This window comes from Pithys albifrons, chromosome 2 (assembly GCF_047495875.1).
Source record: "Pithys albifrons albifrons isolate INPA30051 chromosome 2, PitAlb_v1, whole genome shotgun sequence".
Lineage (NCBI taxonomy): Eukaryota > Metazoa > Chordata > Aves > Passeriformes > Thamnophilidae > Pithys > Pithys albifrons.
In genome coordinates, this window is record NC_092459.1 from 17,307,411 (window position 1) to 17,327,202 (window position 19,792).

Consider the following 19,792-nt stretch of genomic DNA (forward strand, 5'->3'; position numbering starts at 1 on the left):
CAATTAGCAGTGATTGACTTAGTTATTGATTACTGTATTAATACTTGCAATTTATATTTATAAGAAATTAAATCATCCAGTGCTTAAATACTAGAGTTTTAGTATTACACTGAATTTACAAAACCAAGATTTGAAAGACAAGAACATTTTATCAGAGTTTCATTAAATCCTTCATAAAGATTTGCATGTATAAATTTAACTCTGCCACTCTGAGTGAAAATATACTGTACTATAGATGCTTCAGGTCTCAGTTAAACAATTGCTTAGCTAGATTTACAAATGAGGTCTGTGATTAAGTATTTGTGAAATGAAGAAAATGGAGTATAAGATGTGTTGAAAGATGAAGAGAAAATTGTATGGGCTTTCATTTTAGTTTACTGTTCAAGATGAAGATGCATCTCTCTCTTTTTCTCTCTTCGTTTAGATATCAAAGACTTCATTTTGGCTTTTCTCTGGCAGTCATAGTTTGCATAGGTAAACAAACCCTGACATATATGTGTATGTGTAACACTTTAAAGTGCAATATTAGTAAGTACAGATAAGAATCTAGAAAGAAATATATTAGACTGGAAAAATAGACTCCCCTATATATATAAGGTGTAAGGTGAAAACTGTCCTAGAGTTGATGAGTACTTCCAAAGGACCATTGAATCCAAAAGCCTATTTTATAAGAAATGAAAGGCTTGATAAGAAGACCAAAATCTGTATCTATGCACATGCCAAAGAAAACGAGCAAAAGAAATCTAGGGCAGTGACTGAGGTCTGAGGATGAGGTGACCAAGATGCTGGGAGCCTGGGACATCTGCCAGGCCTGGCTGTCACTTTGGACTGTGCTGGGAGATTCTGCCAGGCCCATGGAGTGGCCCTGCCATGGTCCCTACTACCTCCCTGCCACAACAGAGGAGGAACAGGGACTACCACAACAGAGGAAGGTCACAGCCTGCACTTCCTGGCATCTGCAGCATAGCACAGGCACAGACTGATGATGAGGATGCAACTAAAATTCACCTGCTAAGTGGCCCCAGCAAGGTTCCTCACAAGTCATGCACACAGGTGTGCCTCACCACAGCCTGGCCCCAGGCTGCATGCCTGCACTGTCCCAGAGGGGGCGTGGAGCACTGGTGTGGGGGGAAGAGGGAGCAGAACTTCTTGTTGCCCTTGGGACCCTGTCAGTAACAAACCAGCGAGAACTCAAGAACCTCACTCTATAACTTAGTTAAAACAAGCGGGTGACATACCCAGTGTGCAGAAGGAAGCAGATCTCAGCAGTCTGATTCATTTGTAGGCTTAATCCTGCTAGAGCAGTTGAGCAGGACATAATGAAAAGGCACCTGGAATCCTTTAATATCAGTAAAAATGCTGACACACCTTGCCCGTATTCAGTTCCAAACTTTCTCCTGTGCTTCAGACACAAATATCTACACAAAGTAACTATACAGAAGCTATGTTATACACACAGAAAATATTTCCTTGCAAGTGTCCAGAATCACACTGAATAATAAGATTACTAAAGCACAAACCAGTGCAAATAAACAGGTTGAGATGTGCCTGAAAAAAAGTGTGTGAGACTGGCCATGCAGGTTTTTCTGTACAATGAGGGTTGAGTATTGTGAAGAGCACTCTCATAACCAGTTCAGCTTCCCACTGGTGAGGGCAATAGGGCAGAACACTTTGGACTCCACAGCTGTTCACTGCACAGTCGTTGCTCATTTTCTATTCAAATCAGGGATAGCTGCAGCCCTGATGTAACTGTGGGGAGAGGAAAGATCTTCTATATCACATTAGGTTCCTGTGTCATGGGACTGAGGGGAGAAGTATGTATTCCACTTCAACTGGCACCATGTGTTCTCTGCACCCCTTTACAGCTGGTGCAGAGAGACAGGAATCCAAATGGGATACACTTACCTTTCTGGCAGTGCATGGGCTCTCAGCACTGCAGTACAGTAATGGCAGCTGGAGACATCAGAGGAACTAAAACAAAAAACCTGGATCTGCAAAGACTGCAGACAACTTTGAAAAGAAGCTCCTAAGCAAATTGTAATTCCTATACTCTGTTCTAAATGGATACATATAGGGTAGGAACAGAATGGAGATGAAATGGTTCAGAACTGTTTACCTAAACCTAAATACCTCCCAGGCTGGGATTTATCTCACACATAATATGCCTATAGTCGCTTTCCAGACAATAGTCAAAGTGAAGGATCTTGACAGGCACCTATTTTTTTTCTAGCTGTAATAGTATCCCATATGATTGCTTATTGCTTGGCTAAGTTTAGGTGATTTGATTCCTACCCTTACTGACTTCCCTTTACAATCTCAACAGTTTGAACTGTGGTACTTTAAATGGAAATTTTTGCATCTAAAACAACAACAACAATAACAACAAAAACAACCAGCAGAAAAGAAATATTCTGTGTTCTCACCGTGAGGACAGAGTTGTTTGTATAATCATTGAGGCAGTGAAATTTGTATACTGCTTCCTACACGCAAGGATTTTGTTTCCATCTATGTGTACACCACATTCTGCTATGTAAAGAAAGCAAGGCCTTTTCAATCCTCTTTCTTTTTTATATATGCATGTTCAAAGGTCTTATTTCATAAATCTCTCCATATCAAACAGAAATTTCATCAAACTGCAATACAGAGTATCACTTAGATATATGTTTACATGGAGGAATAAAACAAAAGGTTTGTACACTACAACATGTACAACTTAAAAAGCTGTAAAAGGCATAAATACAATCTGGATTAATAACCCTATGTTGGTGCAAATTTTAAGTTTCTACCATCCTCCAGTGAAACGGCTTGACTGATTTATAAAAACCATAAATAATGTTTAAAGTGGAACGAGTGCAACATAACTTGTCGCTTACCTGCTTATGAGCTACTCAGGTATTTATGAATATTTTTTTAAATAACACCATTAGAATATACTGGGGAAAAAAACACAAAACCTTGAGAAAGTTATATTTGTAAGAAACAAGTCTCTATAATGTAAATGAGCCGGCAGTATCTCCTTAAGGTGCTTCTACTGACTACGATTACATTAATGTTTGGTGTCATATTTCAAACAAAATAAATAAGATACGTTAGAAAAGCTGAACATATCTAATAGTTGGTGATCTGAATGGTGCAAAACAGGGAGAGAAATATAAATTATCCCAAAGAACTCTCTCCTAAAAAATCATCTCCATCACAAATTGTCAATTCAGCCTACAAAGAACTCTTCAGCTAAAGAAAATAACAGCAGCAGAGAGAAGCACATGGAGATTAACTTGTTTCTCATGCTTCTTTCATCATGGAATATTCACTGCCACTTTCTGTTCCCTCTCTTCCCTCAGTTTCTTGAACTGCACCTCCTTCTGTGAGAAAAGTGTAAGAAATAAATGTGAGGTGCTGATTCACCTCATTTATTTCTGCCAAAGGTAAATATGAAGAGCTTTGAGAACATTGAAGTTGGGGATTGAATCACAAAGGAAGATTGCAGGATAGTTTCATGCTGGTAGAAGAGTATGTGAAAAATAAGAATATGAACAGAGTGATGAATAATTTGGAGCAAGGGTCCTCAGGAAAAAAAAAAGTAACACACACTGCCTGCAAAGCCAGTTGTTACTAGGAGATTTTCTGAGCTAAGGATACAAAGCATGTATCACTAAGGAGGCTGAAAAGATACCCTTATATTTTTCTACATATTGAAATATTCCCCGTGCTTCTCTGTCATCTAAGAACTAACTCTCTCCAGGCTGGTACCAGGATCATTATTTCTCATCCACCAAGTAACACTTTCTAAATATGCTAACCTACAGTGGCAGCATCCTTATGCAGTGACAACTCCTCACAACTTCTCTGCTGAAAGATGACTCCTCCTTTACACTTGATCCTCGGAGAGCTTGCCTTTGTAAAGAAGTTAGATGTTTCAATAGTACAAAAGAGTAGTCTGACATTAGCAGAAGTGTCACATTGTGGCAGAGCTATTTTTGTTCTGCCTACATTATGACTGTCTTCTGGCATCAGCAGGAGATCTGCCGGTTGCTGAATGAGACTGTATTAGGGTAAAATAAAAAAATGTAGAGTAAAGTGATACAGGAAAGAGTGGGTGCACTGTAGGAAAGCAATTAACCTGTATTATGAGCTCCTTAAGAATTAAAATTTGAAAATAAATTATTCAAAATTGTATGCAAATATGTAGGACAAAGGATGTATATAAGAGTAAAATGGATAGGCACAGATTAAGTAAGAATGGCTGCGGTGCAGGAAAAGTTGCTAATGTCATGAAACAAATGTCAGCAAAACAACCTAAAAATGTATGGAAGTAAAACATGAATAATGGAAACTATGGCTTAAAAACTTCATAGTAGATCAGGTAAGAATGCTGAGATTAGGCCAACAGTACCAGCAAGAAGGGCCATTGTGACCATGTATCTAGTAATTAATTTCCATACAGCGATGATGGCATGGGACAGAATAGGAAATGAATAGTTTAAATATCTGGAGAAGTAACTGAACTTAGAGTCAGTAAGGACTCATGAAAATAACCCATAACTAGATAAGGAACTATCTGAATATCCAAATGAGTAGTAATTATCTTCAGGTGCTCTTGAAGAATGGGGTAGACACTACAGAAGAGAGAAGTACAGAAAGAGGAAAGAACTCTGGAGGAATTACAGATCCATTCCCTAATGTTAATTTCTGAGCCATGATAACAAAAGAATGATTCTGTGAAATGACAGTACTAAGGTAATAAAAAGCATTCAAAATAGACTTTCAAGAAGCCTAATGCAAAGTGCTTGCCCTGGGCACTGTGAATGGTGGTCTGTGTCCTCAAGTTTGCCCAGAAACAGTGAACGCTCTCAAGCCTTCTTCTGCAGCCTCACATCCTTTTAGTAAAAATGTTTTGCAACAAAAGAGATTCTCAGTGACTACTAAATCTTCTGTACTGATTATCAGTAAATAAAATAATGCTCTGGCTGGACCTTTCCAGTTGTACCACAGGCTGCAGACCTGAAAAATACCTGTAAAATATTAAGTCCAAGCAAAAAGTTTACGTGTTTCTCATTTGAGCTACACAGAGTTCACTCTGTAACTCACCAAGAACACAAAACATGGGAAATCATCTGTTCATGAAATTCATGAGTGTTATTTCTCAGACCTTCCTGGAAACACCAGATGAACTCTTTTGTTTACAGAATTCACTATTGTAATAGATAAAGGAGAAGGAAACTCCTCACTCAAGTCACAACACAGTGAAGATACTCTGTCAGGACACATATTACTGCACACAGTGCTTTTGAAAGAAACAGACTTGCATCCTATGATAATAAAAACTGCTTGCATTTATAGCTACTTTTGTATTGCCTTATTCCCTTACATCCTTGGAGTGGCCTTTATTCAGTGGATTTCTTCAGAAACTAAAAACAAATTGCCGTAGTAACTATGAACTGGAATTGCTCTAAAAATACTACCACTCAGTTTGTTAGAATTGTCAAATTATCATACCCTGTTCATTACGTAAATCACTAAACAGAGAATATTTATAAAGAATGCATCATAAGCAAAAGATGTTTGATTTTGTCAAATGGATTGCTTAAGCAATTATTTTAAAAAAGAGTTAATGGAATTAATGAACTACTGTGATCAAATGTAATTCCACATAACTTTTGAAGACTAGAAAAATAAATTAAATTTTAAACCTGTTTTTAACCAAATATTTTTGATGAAATCCATTACAAATTCTACACAACATAACCTGGAGAACTAAGCAATGGTTTGTCTAGAGTACAAAGCATAAATTAAAGTCATGTTACTAAACTGTAATTTATAAAACGTTACAGATTCAACACATTTAGAGAAAAAAAGATTAAAAACCTGTACTGGCAATTTTTTTCAGGGACAACAGTGTTCTTATATTTTCATCACTAATTTTTACCACGTCTTAAAGACAAATATATTTTCAACATTGTACATTACTGAGTTTCCTATTTAACTTTATGATTCATTCCAGAATCCTTGACAGTTTTTACCTGTTCTTTGTTGGAATAATAATGTGCTGTCCAAATAGTGATTTTCCGTTTTTCCAGGGATTAGTTAATACTTCTGCTTGCAATGGCAAATGTTACGTATTAATTTACAGGAATAACTTAAAATAGCATAAGCATCTTTATACTTCTGGGAGAAAAATGGAATAATATGACCTTAAATAAACCAACTCTTAGACAACGTAGAGAGGTAAAAATACTGTCGCCCAATAAGCCTCTGTAAATCACACTTCACCAGCTACAGAATTTTCATATGCCTACTTCAAAATCAATAAACGATAATTTCAAGCAGTTTAACTATAAAAACGTAAAACTGATATATTTGTTCATATCTAAGGCTCCGTGAAATGGCCAGTAGAGATAAATACTTTGCTTTAAAAAGTCTTTCAAATAATAAATGTAATCTGTTTTTCTACTACACTCTGTTCTATGATAACACTGCAAGTCTTGAAAACTTCTCCCTGCTTTTTCCTTTCTCCCTATCCTCCCCATACACAAGCATTTTATATATTGTATGTTAAATGTGAATTGCTTTCTACCCTTTGAAACCTGGAAATAATTTTTACAATAGCATAGACAAGAAAATATGCAGAAAGTAACATACATTTTGAAGTGTCAAATCAGTGATGTTAGTTGACATTGCTCTCAGCCAGTCAGCACTCTCCTGGGCTGTATAAAACTGAAGTATCCCAGTACTAACTCCATCGAGTGCCAGCACTTCAAATGCATTAGATCTGCAGTAAGAAGAAATATATCCATGAAGGAAGATATGTCAATTTTCAGAAACTGCGCAATATTTATCATTGTTCAAGTGATTTTTATGCCTTTTGACAAGTTTTGAGTGCTTACTTTACAAATCAAGAGAGACAACAAAAAGAAGGATAATAATGGGCACTACCAGGAGCAACAGATACAATAAGTACTTTCTCTGTATCAGGATATTCATGTGCTGATGATCATTTACTTCCCCTGAGTATACATATTTTGCTCATAATTATTGACCGTAAGGTAGTGTATTCAGTAGATGTTCCCAGAGGTTTTTTTAAACAGTTTTGTTTAAATAATTTTGGCAAAACATCATTGACAGATGCTAATGCGTAATTGCATTTTATTAACTTTTAATGCAACTTTTACATGTTTATAGCATCTTTATTTTGCAAATGTCAATGCTTTCCTTACTATCTGCAGTAAGTTTATGTACCTCTGAAACCCCCTACATTTGGATGCTGGTGGGATACACTTTTTTAACAATAAGATTTTTCAATAGGAACAACAAAGTAGTTGCATGAGCATACACTGATCCAAATGTAAAAAAAGTGACATTGAACAGTTGTAGTAACCAAACCTCAGAAAGATACACAGATTATTTAAATGTCTATGACTATAAGGATAATTAAATTTTAGTCAGATACCATTGTGAAAGACAATTATAATTATCTGAATGTGTATGGCATTGTTTTGTATATAATATGGAGAATATCACTGCTACCTTCTACGTTTACAAATTAGGTATTTATAATTATATGCTATATTGCTTCATTTTTGATACTAACCTAGAAGAAAGCCAACTACTGAATCCAGAATATTGCTCTATGAAGTTGCTGAGTTTTCATGGCGTTCTCTGATCTAAGGTGGAGTCCTCTACTTCTTAATTTATGATATATGTCAACATAATCATGAAATGGCACACAGAGGTTTATAAGCACTTATATATTCAGGACTTCCTGAAAAAGTTATCAACATAACCTTTGTCCTCTGTAAGGAATTTGATGGTGAATGTGAATCTTGAACCCCATTATTTGCCAAAAAAGGTAACATCACACTCAACATTAGAAAGACAAAGTATCTGAATAGATATATATGAGATGCTTTATTATTATTGAGTCATAAAGCATCATGCTTTTTGCAAAAATTACATGCTTGGCCCGAAGACTTAAATATATATCAGCTGATTCCCTGTTTTCCTTTCATGATTGAATTATCATGGTAAGAACTAAAACCTGATGCCAATGACACATTTCTGTGTCACTTTCATTTCAGTAGATCAGCTTCACCTCTTCAGAGAAAAAGAAATGTCAAAACAAATCCTTTTACTGTCATCAAGTAAACTGAGTCAAACAATTGCCTCTCAAGCATATTGTTCCTTTTACTTAAGACTCTGACAAAGATCCCAACAGTGCTGTAATGAAATGACTTATGGTATGATCTCTTCAACATCCCACTGAGACAGTGAAGATTTGTCATCCTTTATGCATTGATACACAGTGGAACCTGGAAATAGGCTTAACTTGGTGCTGTGCAGAGAAGCCATTCACAATACCCAGCTTAGATATCCAATTCAAATATCACAGCTAAGATGGTAGAATCCTGATGCAGCAAGAGGACAGTTCAGAGCATTTAAGAGACCCAAGAAATAGTATGCCCTCTCTGGGGAACCACAGGGTGCCTAGATATTAACTCTGCTTCAGTAGATGCACAAAGGCACACAGTGTGAATGCCTTATCCCAGTGGCACAAAGTTATAAAAGTGGATGATGAATGAATAGAGGACGGAACTCCTGAGCTAACAGTTAATGCAACCAAAACAGGAAATCAAAATGAAAAAATAAAGAGATTTATTATAAAAAATTATTATCTTTTATCATTTGAAACTTGGTGCTGGCAATAGTGCAGATTACACTGAAACTGTTGTTCTTTGTCCTATTAAGATATGGTGATCAATTATAAAAGACACCTAATAATATTCAAACAAATGCTTCCAGAGATCTAACACTTCATTAAGAGGATATTTGAACAGAATCAAATGGGGTCTGAGGGATCCTGCAAGTCCTCTAGTGCAGTCTCCCCACTATGTTGTTCAAAGTACCAATCTTTTTCCACAGGAAGACCAAAACTGTACACAGAGGCAGGTACCTCAGATGTGGCCTAAGGAATGCAAGTTAGATGAGAATAATCACTTCCCTTGACCTGTTGACTATGCTATTGCTAATGCAGTTCCTTGTATGGGGATTCCTCACTGAATGTGTGTGCAGTTGACTTCTGCTCAATGAGGTGTCTGCCAAGATCCCCAAGCCCTTCCTGCAGAGCTACTCCAGAAGACTGACACCTGGACATCCCTCTCCAGGACCTCAGTCTCATTCATGGCTCCTGATGAGCCTGTGGTGGTCACATTTCCTGGCACATGGGACTGAGACCTCTGGGGCATGACTGTCCCCACTGTGCTGACTTGAGCAAGAAGGTAGTTTTACCTGAAATGACATAGGAAAAGAAAGCACTAAGGCTGTTCAAAATTTACAGATGCCAGCAATGAAGTCTGTGGTGGTAATACACTGATTTTACTCTCAATCAACTTTACTATGATTACTTCTTCCCTACAGTTACAATAGTTTCCCTCTGAAGATCCCATAATATACTGATATTCTTCTATGTATCACACTGTGTTCTGAAAAGCATAGTGTATAGAATGCCACAAGAGAAAACAAATATCCAAACTAAAAATAAAAGCTTAACAAAATGAATGCTGAGGCTTTTGTTTTAAATGAAACAATCAATGCAAGCACCAAGATGGCACTGGAATTCAGGAGAAAATAAATTCCAGAGGCTTAAATGTCATGCCTTTCTCTCTACCATTTCCTCAAAACAGAAAAGAAAAAATAAACAGGCACAGCAAAGCACCTGCTCCTGATTGCTGACGAGGAGCTTTCCATTTAATATCACATAGTAAGTTAGAGATCTCAAGATGCTATAAAGCTGCTGTAGTGTTTGGTGGGTTTTTGTTGTTGTGTTTTGTTTTGTTTTGCTTTTCCCCTTGAGGCAGCAAGACCATTTTAAAACACAGTCAGAGTGGAAACTGCCACCTCTTCTATTACTGGAGTTATGGTACTGACTACTGTAACTAGAACCAGAAATTAATATTTGCATTTCCTAAGTTCTAGAAATTTGTGTTGAATTACCCTCACATTTCCTTCAGATTTGTCTTCCATTCTGCAACTTTGTTTTCTTCATGCATTTCTGCCTGGGATCATGAGGCACTGTTTTCCACACTCAGTTTCTTTCTATCTCATTTTCTTGGTGAAATGATCAATAGAACTGCATTCCTGATCTCTTCTGGGAGTTATGGCAGTAATTTCTTTTAATAAAATAAACACTTTCTTTGTGAGAATGACAGATAGAATAACAGATAAGCATTGGTAGACTTCAAGTTATCTTTTTGACATTGACACTTTCAAACAAATGATGCTAATTAATATGAATAAAGCATATTTTGCTTTGCAGTTAATTACTACAGAAGTGTTAAATACAAAGACTTTTTAAAGATAAAATGTATTTTTAGTGCCAGCTGAAATGGGAAAGGCTGAATTTTTACTTTACTGTCGGCTAAGAATTTCAGCAAAAAATATTTTTAGATTTCTCAGGATCTGTGCCATGTGAAACCATCTCTCCATTAGACTTATACTGATATTTTATTGGTTTTCCTCTATAAAAACCTATGTGCACGTCTGACAACAGCTGTTTACTACCAGGCTGATATAGACAGACAGATTTCATCAACTTTGCATCTTCCCAGGTCCTAAAGAAAATATATGGAAAACATACTCTTGTAATTCACCAGTCACTAGTCTAAAGACTTCCTGGCAAAAATACAATAAAAAGTCAAGTGAAATGAAAAGCCAAAGGGAACTTCTTTCTCTTCAAATGAAAAAAGAATAAGAATCAAATGGATACACATGCTCTTTGCCATCTCATAATGTAAGTGCATGCTGAAAGTATACCCTTTTTTTGCCAAAGTTACTGGAAATCTCAAATGAAGGACAGAAGAATTTAAAATGTACAGTTTAACCCCAAAGGAAATAATGCAGCCTAATCTCATTAGATTGGACTAGCTTTAATGTAAAGCACACTAGAAGTGTACTACAGTCTAACAGACAACTCTAGCTATAGATCATATTTCTAATTGAAAAATGAATATTGAACAAGATGCTGACATGCCATATGTTGACATACTTTGTTTTTGTGTAAATAGAGGCAAATAAAAGAAGGCATTGGGTAAAATATCACACTCTGCTTAACCTTATGACAGAAAATCTTTTTCTTGTTCCTAAGGTTACCTGTGAGTTATTTACACCTCTAGAAAAAGAATGCTGAAAATATGAAACAATCTTGAATATGAGGGAGAAGTGAATGAAGTCAGAGGAGCCATCTAGACTGGCTGATGGCAGTTTTTACCACATCAGAACAGCAAGAGTACTTGGATTCTCATTTACAGATACTATATGTAGCATAAACAATACTATATATTTTGAAAAATCCATCTGAGTATAGTAACAAACGTATGATAAGTTCTGCTGTATCCAGTTGCAATAATTCCACAGGTGTAAAAGATGTTTTTATATCAGGGAGAAGAAAGATTGAAGAAAGTAGAGTTTGCATTACCTGTGAGTGGATAGTCAGCAAACTGATCACACAGGCTTCAATAACCTTTCACAAGGCATAATGTTTTGCACAGATAAAAAGCAAAATCAAAAGCCAAAGTGCTATTGGTAATTTTTGATGTAAAGAATTATATAGGTCTCTTGAATTTAATTCAGGTGGGAAGTACGGGAAAAGACCTTTCATACAGTCCATCTAGCTGAGGAGAAGGCACACAGCTGTGTATGTGACACTACAGATGGTGGTTCCAACACTTCAACAACACTGACTTAAAAAGTAATCTGGCTGTTCTCGTGCCAGGGCACCTTTACAAGATTGACTGAGGTAACAGTGGATAAAATATAACAAAGCATTGCAACAAAACAAAGTTATGACAAAGAACGTAAGAAAGACAAAAAGTCGCAAGGATGACAGACTTACAGACTCAGAATACAGAAAAGCAGGCATGCTGTCAGCTGATGTATGCAAATAGGCTTGAAGTAAATATTCAGAGTATGGAAAAATTAGCTAATTGGTCAGAAGCATCTGTGATCAGGGCAATGAATTGTCATGGACTCACTCCAGTAACTTTAGACTGATGGCTGAAATGTGAAAGGGAGTGGAGATGTGTAGATATGGCTGAAAGCAGGATTGTTATTTAGATTGATTACAAGTTTTATTTCATGCAAAGTGGGTAATTGATTTTAGTGAGCAATTACTGAAGACAAATGTTGGAAATTATGCTCATATGAACACGGGGAAATGTAAAGCAAAGGATACAAGTAGGATAATAGTAAAATACATACATGCATTTCAGAGGAGGAAAGTATATGATGAGAGCATTCTTGTATCACTCAGGCAAAAATAAATACTTTTATTAGGCACATGGGAAACACCTCAGCCACAGTTAATCTCAAGGCTATATTCTTTTAATGCTCATATAGGTGTTTCTGTTGGTTTACCAAAATAAGCAAGGAGTACTCAGTAGAAGTAAAGTATTATGGGATGGTGATAGGCTTTATGGAATTATTTCATCTTCCTTCAGCATGTATACAACAAAAATGAAAAAACCCACCACTAATAAAGGAGTGGTGTGTATCCTAAATATGTATGGGAATGAGATGCATCACAAGAGAATTTGTCTCTGCAAGACTGAAACTGAAAGCACTAAGTTCCTCAATTCTTACAAGAAAAATGTATCTGTGATGGGTTGATCCTGGGCCAGCAGCCAAGCATCCACACGGCCATTCATTCATTCCACCACCGTTCTCCAGAGGGACAGCAGAGAGAATATAAAGAGCAAAAAACCTCATGAGTGGAAATAAATGCAGTTTAATGAGCAAAAGGAAGAGGAAAACCCCCCAACAAACCAAACCACAACAAAACAAGTGATGCAAAGGCAACCACTCACCATATCTCACAAGCAGGACAATGTCCTGTTAGTCTCCAAGCAATGGCTAGCTCCCTCCAAGCCCTCTCTGCTCTGCTTTTGTTGCATGGCATGGAATATCCCTTTGGGCAATTTGGATCACTGGGCCTGGTTGCACCACCTCTCAGTTTCTTGCCTACCCCTTGGCCTATTCATGAAGTGGGAACGGAGCAAGAAAAAGAGAAGGCCTTGTTGGTGCACAATACTGGTCAGCAACAACAAAAATACTGGTATACTATTAAAATTGCTTCAGTCACAAACCAAAACACAGCACCTATATGGACAATGAAGAACATTAACTCCATCTCAGCCAGACCCAGTATGATATCTGAAGATGTATTACTTCAAAGAATTCTTAAAATGCATATGCTACTGGTTTTGGAACAATAATCCCTTGGTATTTCTCCATCTACTGCATTAAGTGCACAGCATAGGAGTGCAACTGCTTCAAACTATAAGTTTGAAGTTATAGTTTTGAAATCTTTCATGGAATTTTCTACCAACACAGAAGTTTGTGAGCTAATGCCCAACGCCCCACACCATCAGACAGCCAAGGGGTGGCCAACTGCTTTGAATTCCAACTTGATTGCTGGTTGCAGCTGAGGGAGGGGGGGAGGTTTCTTCGTGGCGCTGGACTTCATTTTGTTTTTGGCGGCTGCTTGGACTAGAAGCCACCACTTTGCTGAGCTGGTGGGCACACCTTGGAGGGAGATCCTTCTAGCTTGGCTCTCCCCACTTTCCCCCTCCAGCTCTGGGTGCCCTGGGCTTCAGAGAGAGAGTCACTGCTGCTTTTGGATTCGCTGCAGACTTCGTGAAGACCGACTTCAGCTGCAGGGGGTTTGCTAAGGACCACTACGCCCACTGTCAGCGTTTCCTTCTTTGAGCAATGGACAAGGAGAGAGTCTGCTCCGCCCTCCAAAAAGCTGCCGGGGAAAAAAGGTTGGGAACTGACCTTCGCAGCCAGCCGAGGTGTGACTGCCACCTGCTGTCCCTAAATATAATTGCACCGAGGAGAAGGAGACCTCCATTTTGAGGTTTTGGTAGGGTGGGAGTGGTTTGCTCTGGTCTGTTTATGTATATATATACACACACACACACACACGTATGTATAAACATATACATATATTGTAGTTAAGAACTGTTATCCTTTTCAATACACTTCTCATTAAAGTCTTTCAAATTTAAAGGGGTTTAGTGATTACTGAGAAGAAGTCCCCCTTCTCTAGTCTAGATAGACACCTTGGTTACCTTTAAACTAGGACAGAAGTGAGAGATTTAAATGTTCTATCTTCTTTCATACATCCTTTATATGTTAGAACATTGATGATAAATTGATGATGAGTTGTCTAAATGTGCACACTGAGTTTTTTTCACTTAATTCACAGGACAGCTTCTAAGACTTGAATGGTTGGAAGCCTATAATAGATTGGGAAAGGCTGGACAACAGGAACTAGTCAGTAGAAATAGGGAGGAAGAAAGTGATGGAGGAAGTGATGAAAGACTAAATAAAACAGAATTAAGAATTCAAACAAAATGTGTGGAAGAATCTAAAGCTTTTCTGGAGAACTGATTATTATTCACCTGTCATGCTTTAACATAAAGTCTGGGAGAAGAGCTGCTAAGTGATTTAGGAGATGAATTGTGCTAAGTTAAAGTGGCATATATGTCCTACAAGAAAAATAATGGTTTTCAGATCATTTTTAGGAAATGAGTAACAAATCTGGTATAGACTTAGAAAGTTATTTGCATGAATTTCTAATACTGCCAGGTAGAAAGTGATCCATAATGTTGATGCTACTGTATTAAAAGCAAATAAATATAGGACAACTCATAAAGAACATGATAAATAACAATTGGGAATGAACTCCCATTCTGATACATATGGAGTACCATAAACTACTTGGCCCACACCTACTGATAGATTTGAGGCAATCCTACCACATGGAATGATGTGCAGGAAAAGCTTGTGTATGCTGCAATGCATTAAACTTTTCTCAAACATATTATTTTTTTAAGCTTTATTAAACTTCACTTTTGCTTTCATCTTTCCTGAAGTCCAGTAAAATTCCCTCTGACATCCTATTCCACGGCTACTTTATGAACCATTAGTTATGTCTCTGAGATGTAAAAAAAATCTATGATCAAAAACCCAATATTTTTTACCACGTACTTTGCCAGTATCTCTTGTCAATATGAGTTTCTGTATGACAGTGATATACATGTATCTGTATGGCATAATAGCACAGTCATAATGATTGTGCATTGTGTTATCATTTATAATTATAAAAGAGAGTTAATTGGCAGTATTAGAATCTGGGAATGTAGAAGTACTCTCTAAGTGATCCAGAACAAAATGTAGTACCTTCAAAGTTTATTCAAGTAACACTACGATTAACCATTGTACTAGTTGCAGATGCTGAATTCTCAAGATACAACAGATTATAGAAATGCATTTGTAGGAGCTTTACATTATCTTTGGTAATCACTATTGCATGTCATTAATCCTAAGAGAATATGAACTGCACAGATTTTAATAAGAAGACTGTCATATCTCCACTCAAACTCTTACAAAGCCAACAGTCTGCAGTAAAACACTATGTACAGCTAACTAACCCAGTGCTTCCCATTTTAGATTACAAACCTTAATTTATCTGTTCCAGTTTTGTACCTCGAGATTCGAGCCATCGACAGAGGAACTGATAAGGTGTCTAGCCAGCGCTTCTCATATTTTGGTTCATTAGCTATGGGTGAAGAAGGTGATGATGGAGCCTGTGCAGAATAAATGAGAAACAGAAAGAGCAATTTATAAGACAATATAGTGAAAAAGTCATGAATATGCATTTCTGGCTCTGTTTGTCTCAGAAGTGAATAATCACAGCAATGAAAGTATTCAGGAGACTTGGGATTTGGTAGAGAAATAAAAAGAATTGTTCAGGTAGAAAGGAATGCTATCCATCTTGATATTTTGCTTGTGATGCAATTTCAGTATTACCTTAATTTTAAATATATTTAGATTTCTATTAATTTTAATAACTGATACTAAAAAGGAAACAGCTTTCAGTAATAAATTCCCTGAACTTTCTCGAAATGCAACATAAAATACATTTTTAGTTTAAATTAATTTGGTCTGTACATATGTTCTACATGCCTCAAAAATCATCAGAGAAAAGGGGCAAATAATATCCTAATTAAATACTATATTAGAGAATTTATTTATGCATTTTGACTTTCATCCATTTTTTTCAACAGTAGATTTAAAATTCTGGTTCCCATGTTATCTCTATACAGACTGACAAATTCTGAAATTTTATCTTTGAAATCTTCCTTCAAATGCTCCTATTAGAAAGGCAAAATTGTTGAAATTATTTAATCAGTAAAGGATGTCCAGATCTCAGAATAGAGATAATATAACTATTTTACAATCCGCTTATTTAATGTGACAAAAGAAAATAAAGTTATATCAAATGTGTGCAAATGCAAATTAAGTTAGGGGAATTAGCCTGGATATATAGCTATTGATAAAAGGGTCTGCTCAAACCCAACCTAGAGCTTATATGCAGACTGTTTCGCCTGCTTGTACATGTAGCATCTCATGTACTGCAACTGAATAGTGCATGACAGCATCAGGAAAGAAACATGATAAAAGAAAATATTCCTGAAATTTTAGAAGCTGGCACAGAACCACTAGCACTAAAATATTCAGGAAACTGCAGAGACATATACTCCTTAGTTGATATACATATGCAGATATGTAGTTTTTTAATTTTTGTAATAATATCCAGAGGTTTACATCATTATATCAAGGACCGATAGTACAGAACCATGCCCCCAAAAAGATGGTAACGCAATTCTTTGCAAACAATTTCAAAATAGTTTATGGGGAAAAGTCAATTCAATTAGAAATGGATTAGAAAATGCTGAATACCCCTGGTCAGTGTACAAGTTGAGATTTATGGGCATGATTATGAGCTTAAAAAAATGTTTAATGAATATGCAATAGAATGAGCTAGTAGTTTCTAACAGAATGCCTAAAAATCATAAATTGAAGAATTTTTATTGGGACTTACAGTTCTTCACTACCATTACAGCTGAGCATTTCATCCTGTTATAAAGATAACAATGATACCAGAGAGGCAGCTGAGAAGGATTCAGACATAGATATTTACCTCAAAGATAGGTGTTTGTGCTATCTCTGAACCCAAACTTTTTTGTCCCACATTGTACAGAGAACTTTCCAGTTGAAAGTTGGTTATTTTTATATGAACTGTAAGTATGCACTGAGCAGTACCTATGAAAGCAAGAATACTACAGAATGACCCAATTTCAGCTCTGTTATGCCCAGGTGTTCAAAAGCCATAAAAGTTACTCAAAATAAAGAGCATTCTGGGAATTGTCTCTTTCTTTATCTTGTCCATAAAGATTTAGGACTATTTTCCCCCCTCAAGCTCCTTCTTACACTTAGTAAGGACTGATCTTTCTATTTACTTCTTTAAATAAATCAAAATAGTGAGTTTCACATTCTAAGAAATCAAAATAGTGAGTTTCACATTCTAACAGGATGACTGAGACTTAGTGACTGAGGTACAATTTTCTATTAAATGAAAACTTTGTAATGAAATTGCTGGAGTTGGTAATACTAAAGAATCTTTTAGACAGCAATCTCTTTGAGAAAAGGAATTTCATTTAGAGAATTTGCAATGCATAGAGCAATCCAGCTTTTATTTGATTGAGAACTCCTGGTCTTTTTACAATATGAATATTTCATAATCAAGTCCACTGTTTTATAGAATTAGCCTCAAAAGGCTAAGGTGTCTTCAACACCTTGCATAAATTTATTAGTATCAAAGTGAAGAATCTGACATGTCCTAAAGAATTCTGCACAAACTAAAGTAATTGATAGAACTCCACAAAATTTGAAGTTGAAAAAGATCAACAAAATCTACCATTGTCTGTCTGGAAACTGAAATGTCTAGGAATAAAGCAGAAGGTAGCAATCAAACATGAATCTTGATTATAATCACTGAATTTAAACTCAAGGATCAGAAAATAAAGAAAAATTCCTCAACACCTTCATCTATTGTTCCCATCCTCTAACCTTTCAAGATACAGAAAACAACTAGAAAATTTAAACATAAAAATCTGACTTTTTCTTGTGAAATATTAGCTGTACTTCTTTTAGAAGGCTTTTAAACAATATTGTATAATATTCTAGATGATTTAAGAGTATTTGGCAGCAAAAAAAGTAATGAGTGGGCGACTTAGGCAATTTAGTGTTTTTATTTGGTTCCCTTCACTTCAATCAAATGCTTTTAGTAGGATATCAGTGTAAAGAAAAATATCTCAATGTAAGTAAAAATTAAAAAATATACATCACAGGTATTCATTACCTTAGTGAATTGAAGGGGAAAAACAGCCAACACAACCTTGTCAAAATCTATTAACCCCAAAGCTATGAAACTGCAGCATAGAAATATATATGTCAAAATGCTAAACTGTTACAACTTCTGTAGACTCCTAGAGAAAAAGAGCCTTTCCCTGACAATTTCAAGGTTTTCGTATTTGAAAAATAGAGTAGAAGGAGTAATTTACTTTTTTCCCCCACAGTTCTGGACTACTTATACCTGCAAAAACCCCGCTGCAAGAACTGAACATTAATGACCAAGAACAGGGAAAGGATACAAAGGGGTCAAACTGGTACAAGTTTCAAATGTGTATTTCTTATTAAAATACATCCCACTTACCAATTTATAGTAGAACACAAAGTCGGACTGCCCCCTGTTCATCTTAAGGACAGAGGAGGGCATAAATATGTCTATATGACCATTACACAGAAAAAAATACTATTATAGGACCTATTAACAATTCAATCTGAGATTCCTTGATATATCCTTTTCAATACACACAGATAAAACTAAGAAACTGAGGAGGAAACAAAATACAACTTTTGCAAACAGAGGACTTGCCTCACAAATCTTTTAGAGTTTTCCAATCTGTTAATTAATATGAGAGAAGCAATTGCCAGCGTGTACTTGGGTTTCCAAAAGCCTTTTGTGCCTCACAATAAGTTATTTAACTAGCTGTTAAATAAGGTGAAATTATCAAATTAAAAATTATCTAAATTATGCAAGCAAAACACAGCAGTAGAGTACTATCAGTGGACTCCCAAAGTTACATGGGCTGTTCAGTATATTACAGAATCACAGAATCACAGACTATTCTGAGTTGGAAGGGACCCACAAGGATCATCGAGTCCAACTCTTAAGTCAATGGCCACATAGGGGATTGAACCCATGACCTTGGCATTATTACAACCAAGTTTTAACCAACTGAGATACTGATTAATGGTCTGGACAAGAGGGTGAACACCAGACTGCCCAAGTTGCCTATGCATAACAAGCAACAAAGATGCATGAAAAGAAAACCAAATAGGAAACAGCTGCAGAAGAAGCTCATTATACTGAATGGCTGAGAGATAAAAGGACTGCTAAAAATTTAGTAGGTGAATGTATAGCAATATACTTGAAGAAAGACAGTATTAACTTTCCCCTTACTGTAATGGGATAAGAACAGGCAATTAACGCTCAAAATTTAGATCTTGCTGTTGTGGGAAAACCAGATGTTGAAAGGAACGGAATTGTATTTTAACAATTTAGTTAACAAAGTTTCATTAAACTTGATAAGAAACTCGTAAGGGAACTGTATCACCAAGGATTTTAAAAATTAAGTAACAGAGAAAAGGATTAGAAAACAACAGTTCTCTTGCCATTTTCACATACAAAGCTGGGGTATTGATTAGAAGTTGAAAATAGTAGGATAAAACAAATTACTAGTCTATATAACAAACTATGGTTCAGGAAGCACCTAGGTCAGCAGTCACTGGAAGTGCAGGAAATATACTCTATCAATGAGTGTATATATTT

At 36.2% G+C, this 19,792-nt stretch overlaps 1 protein-coding gene across 1 annotated transcript in view; it reads right to left on the minus strand.

The window, feature by feature from the left end:
- SNTG2 (syntrophin gamma 2) overlaps positions 1–19,792 on the minus strand; it is a 234,876-nt gene that overhangs the window by 45,552 nt on the left and 169,532 nt on the right. Inside the window, exons 9-10 of the mRNA XM_071547809.1 lie at positions 15,514–15,641; positions 6,640–6,769 (exon numbers count right to left, since the gene is read on the minus strand). Of these exons, the coding sequence (XP_071403910.1) occupies positions 6,640–6,769; positions 15,514–15,641 (258 nt within the window). The remainder of the gene's footprint in view (positions 1–6,639; positions 6,770–15,513; positions 15,642–19,792) is intronic.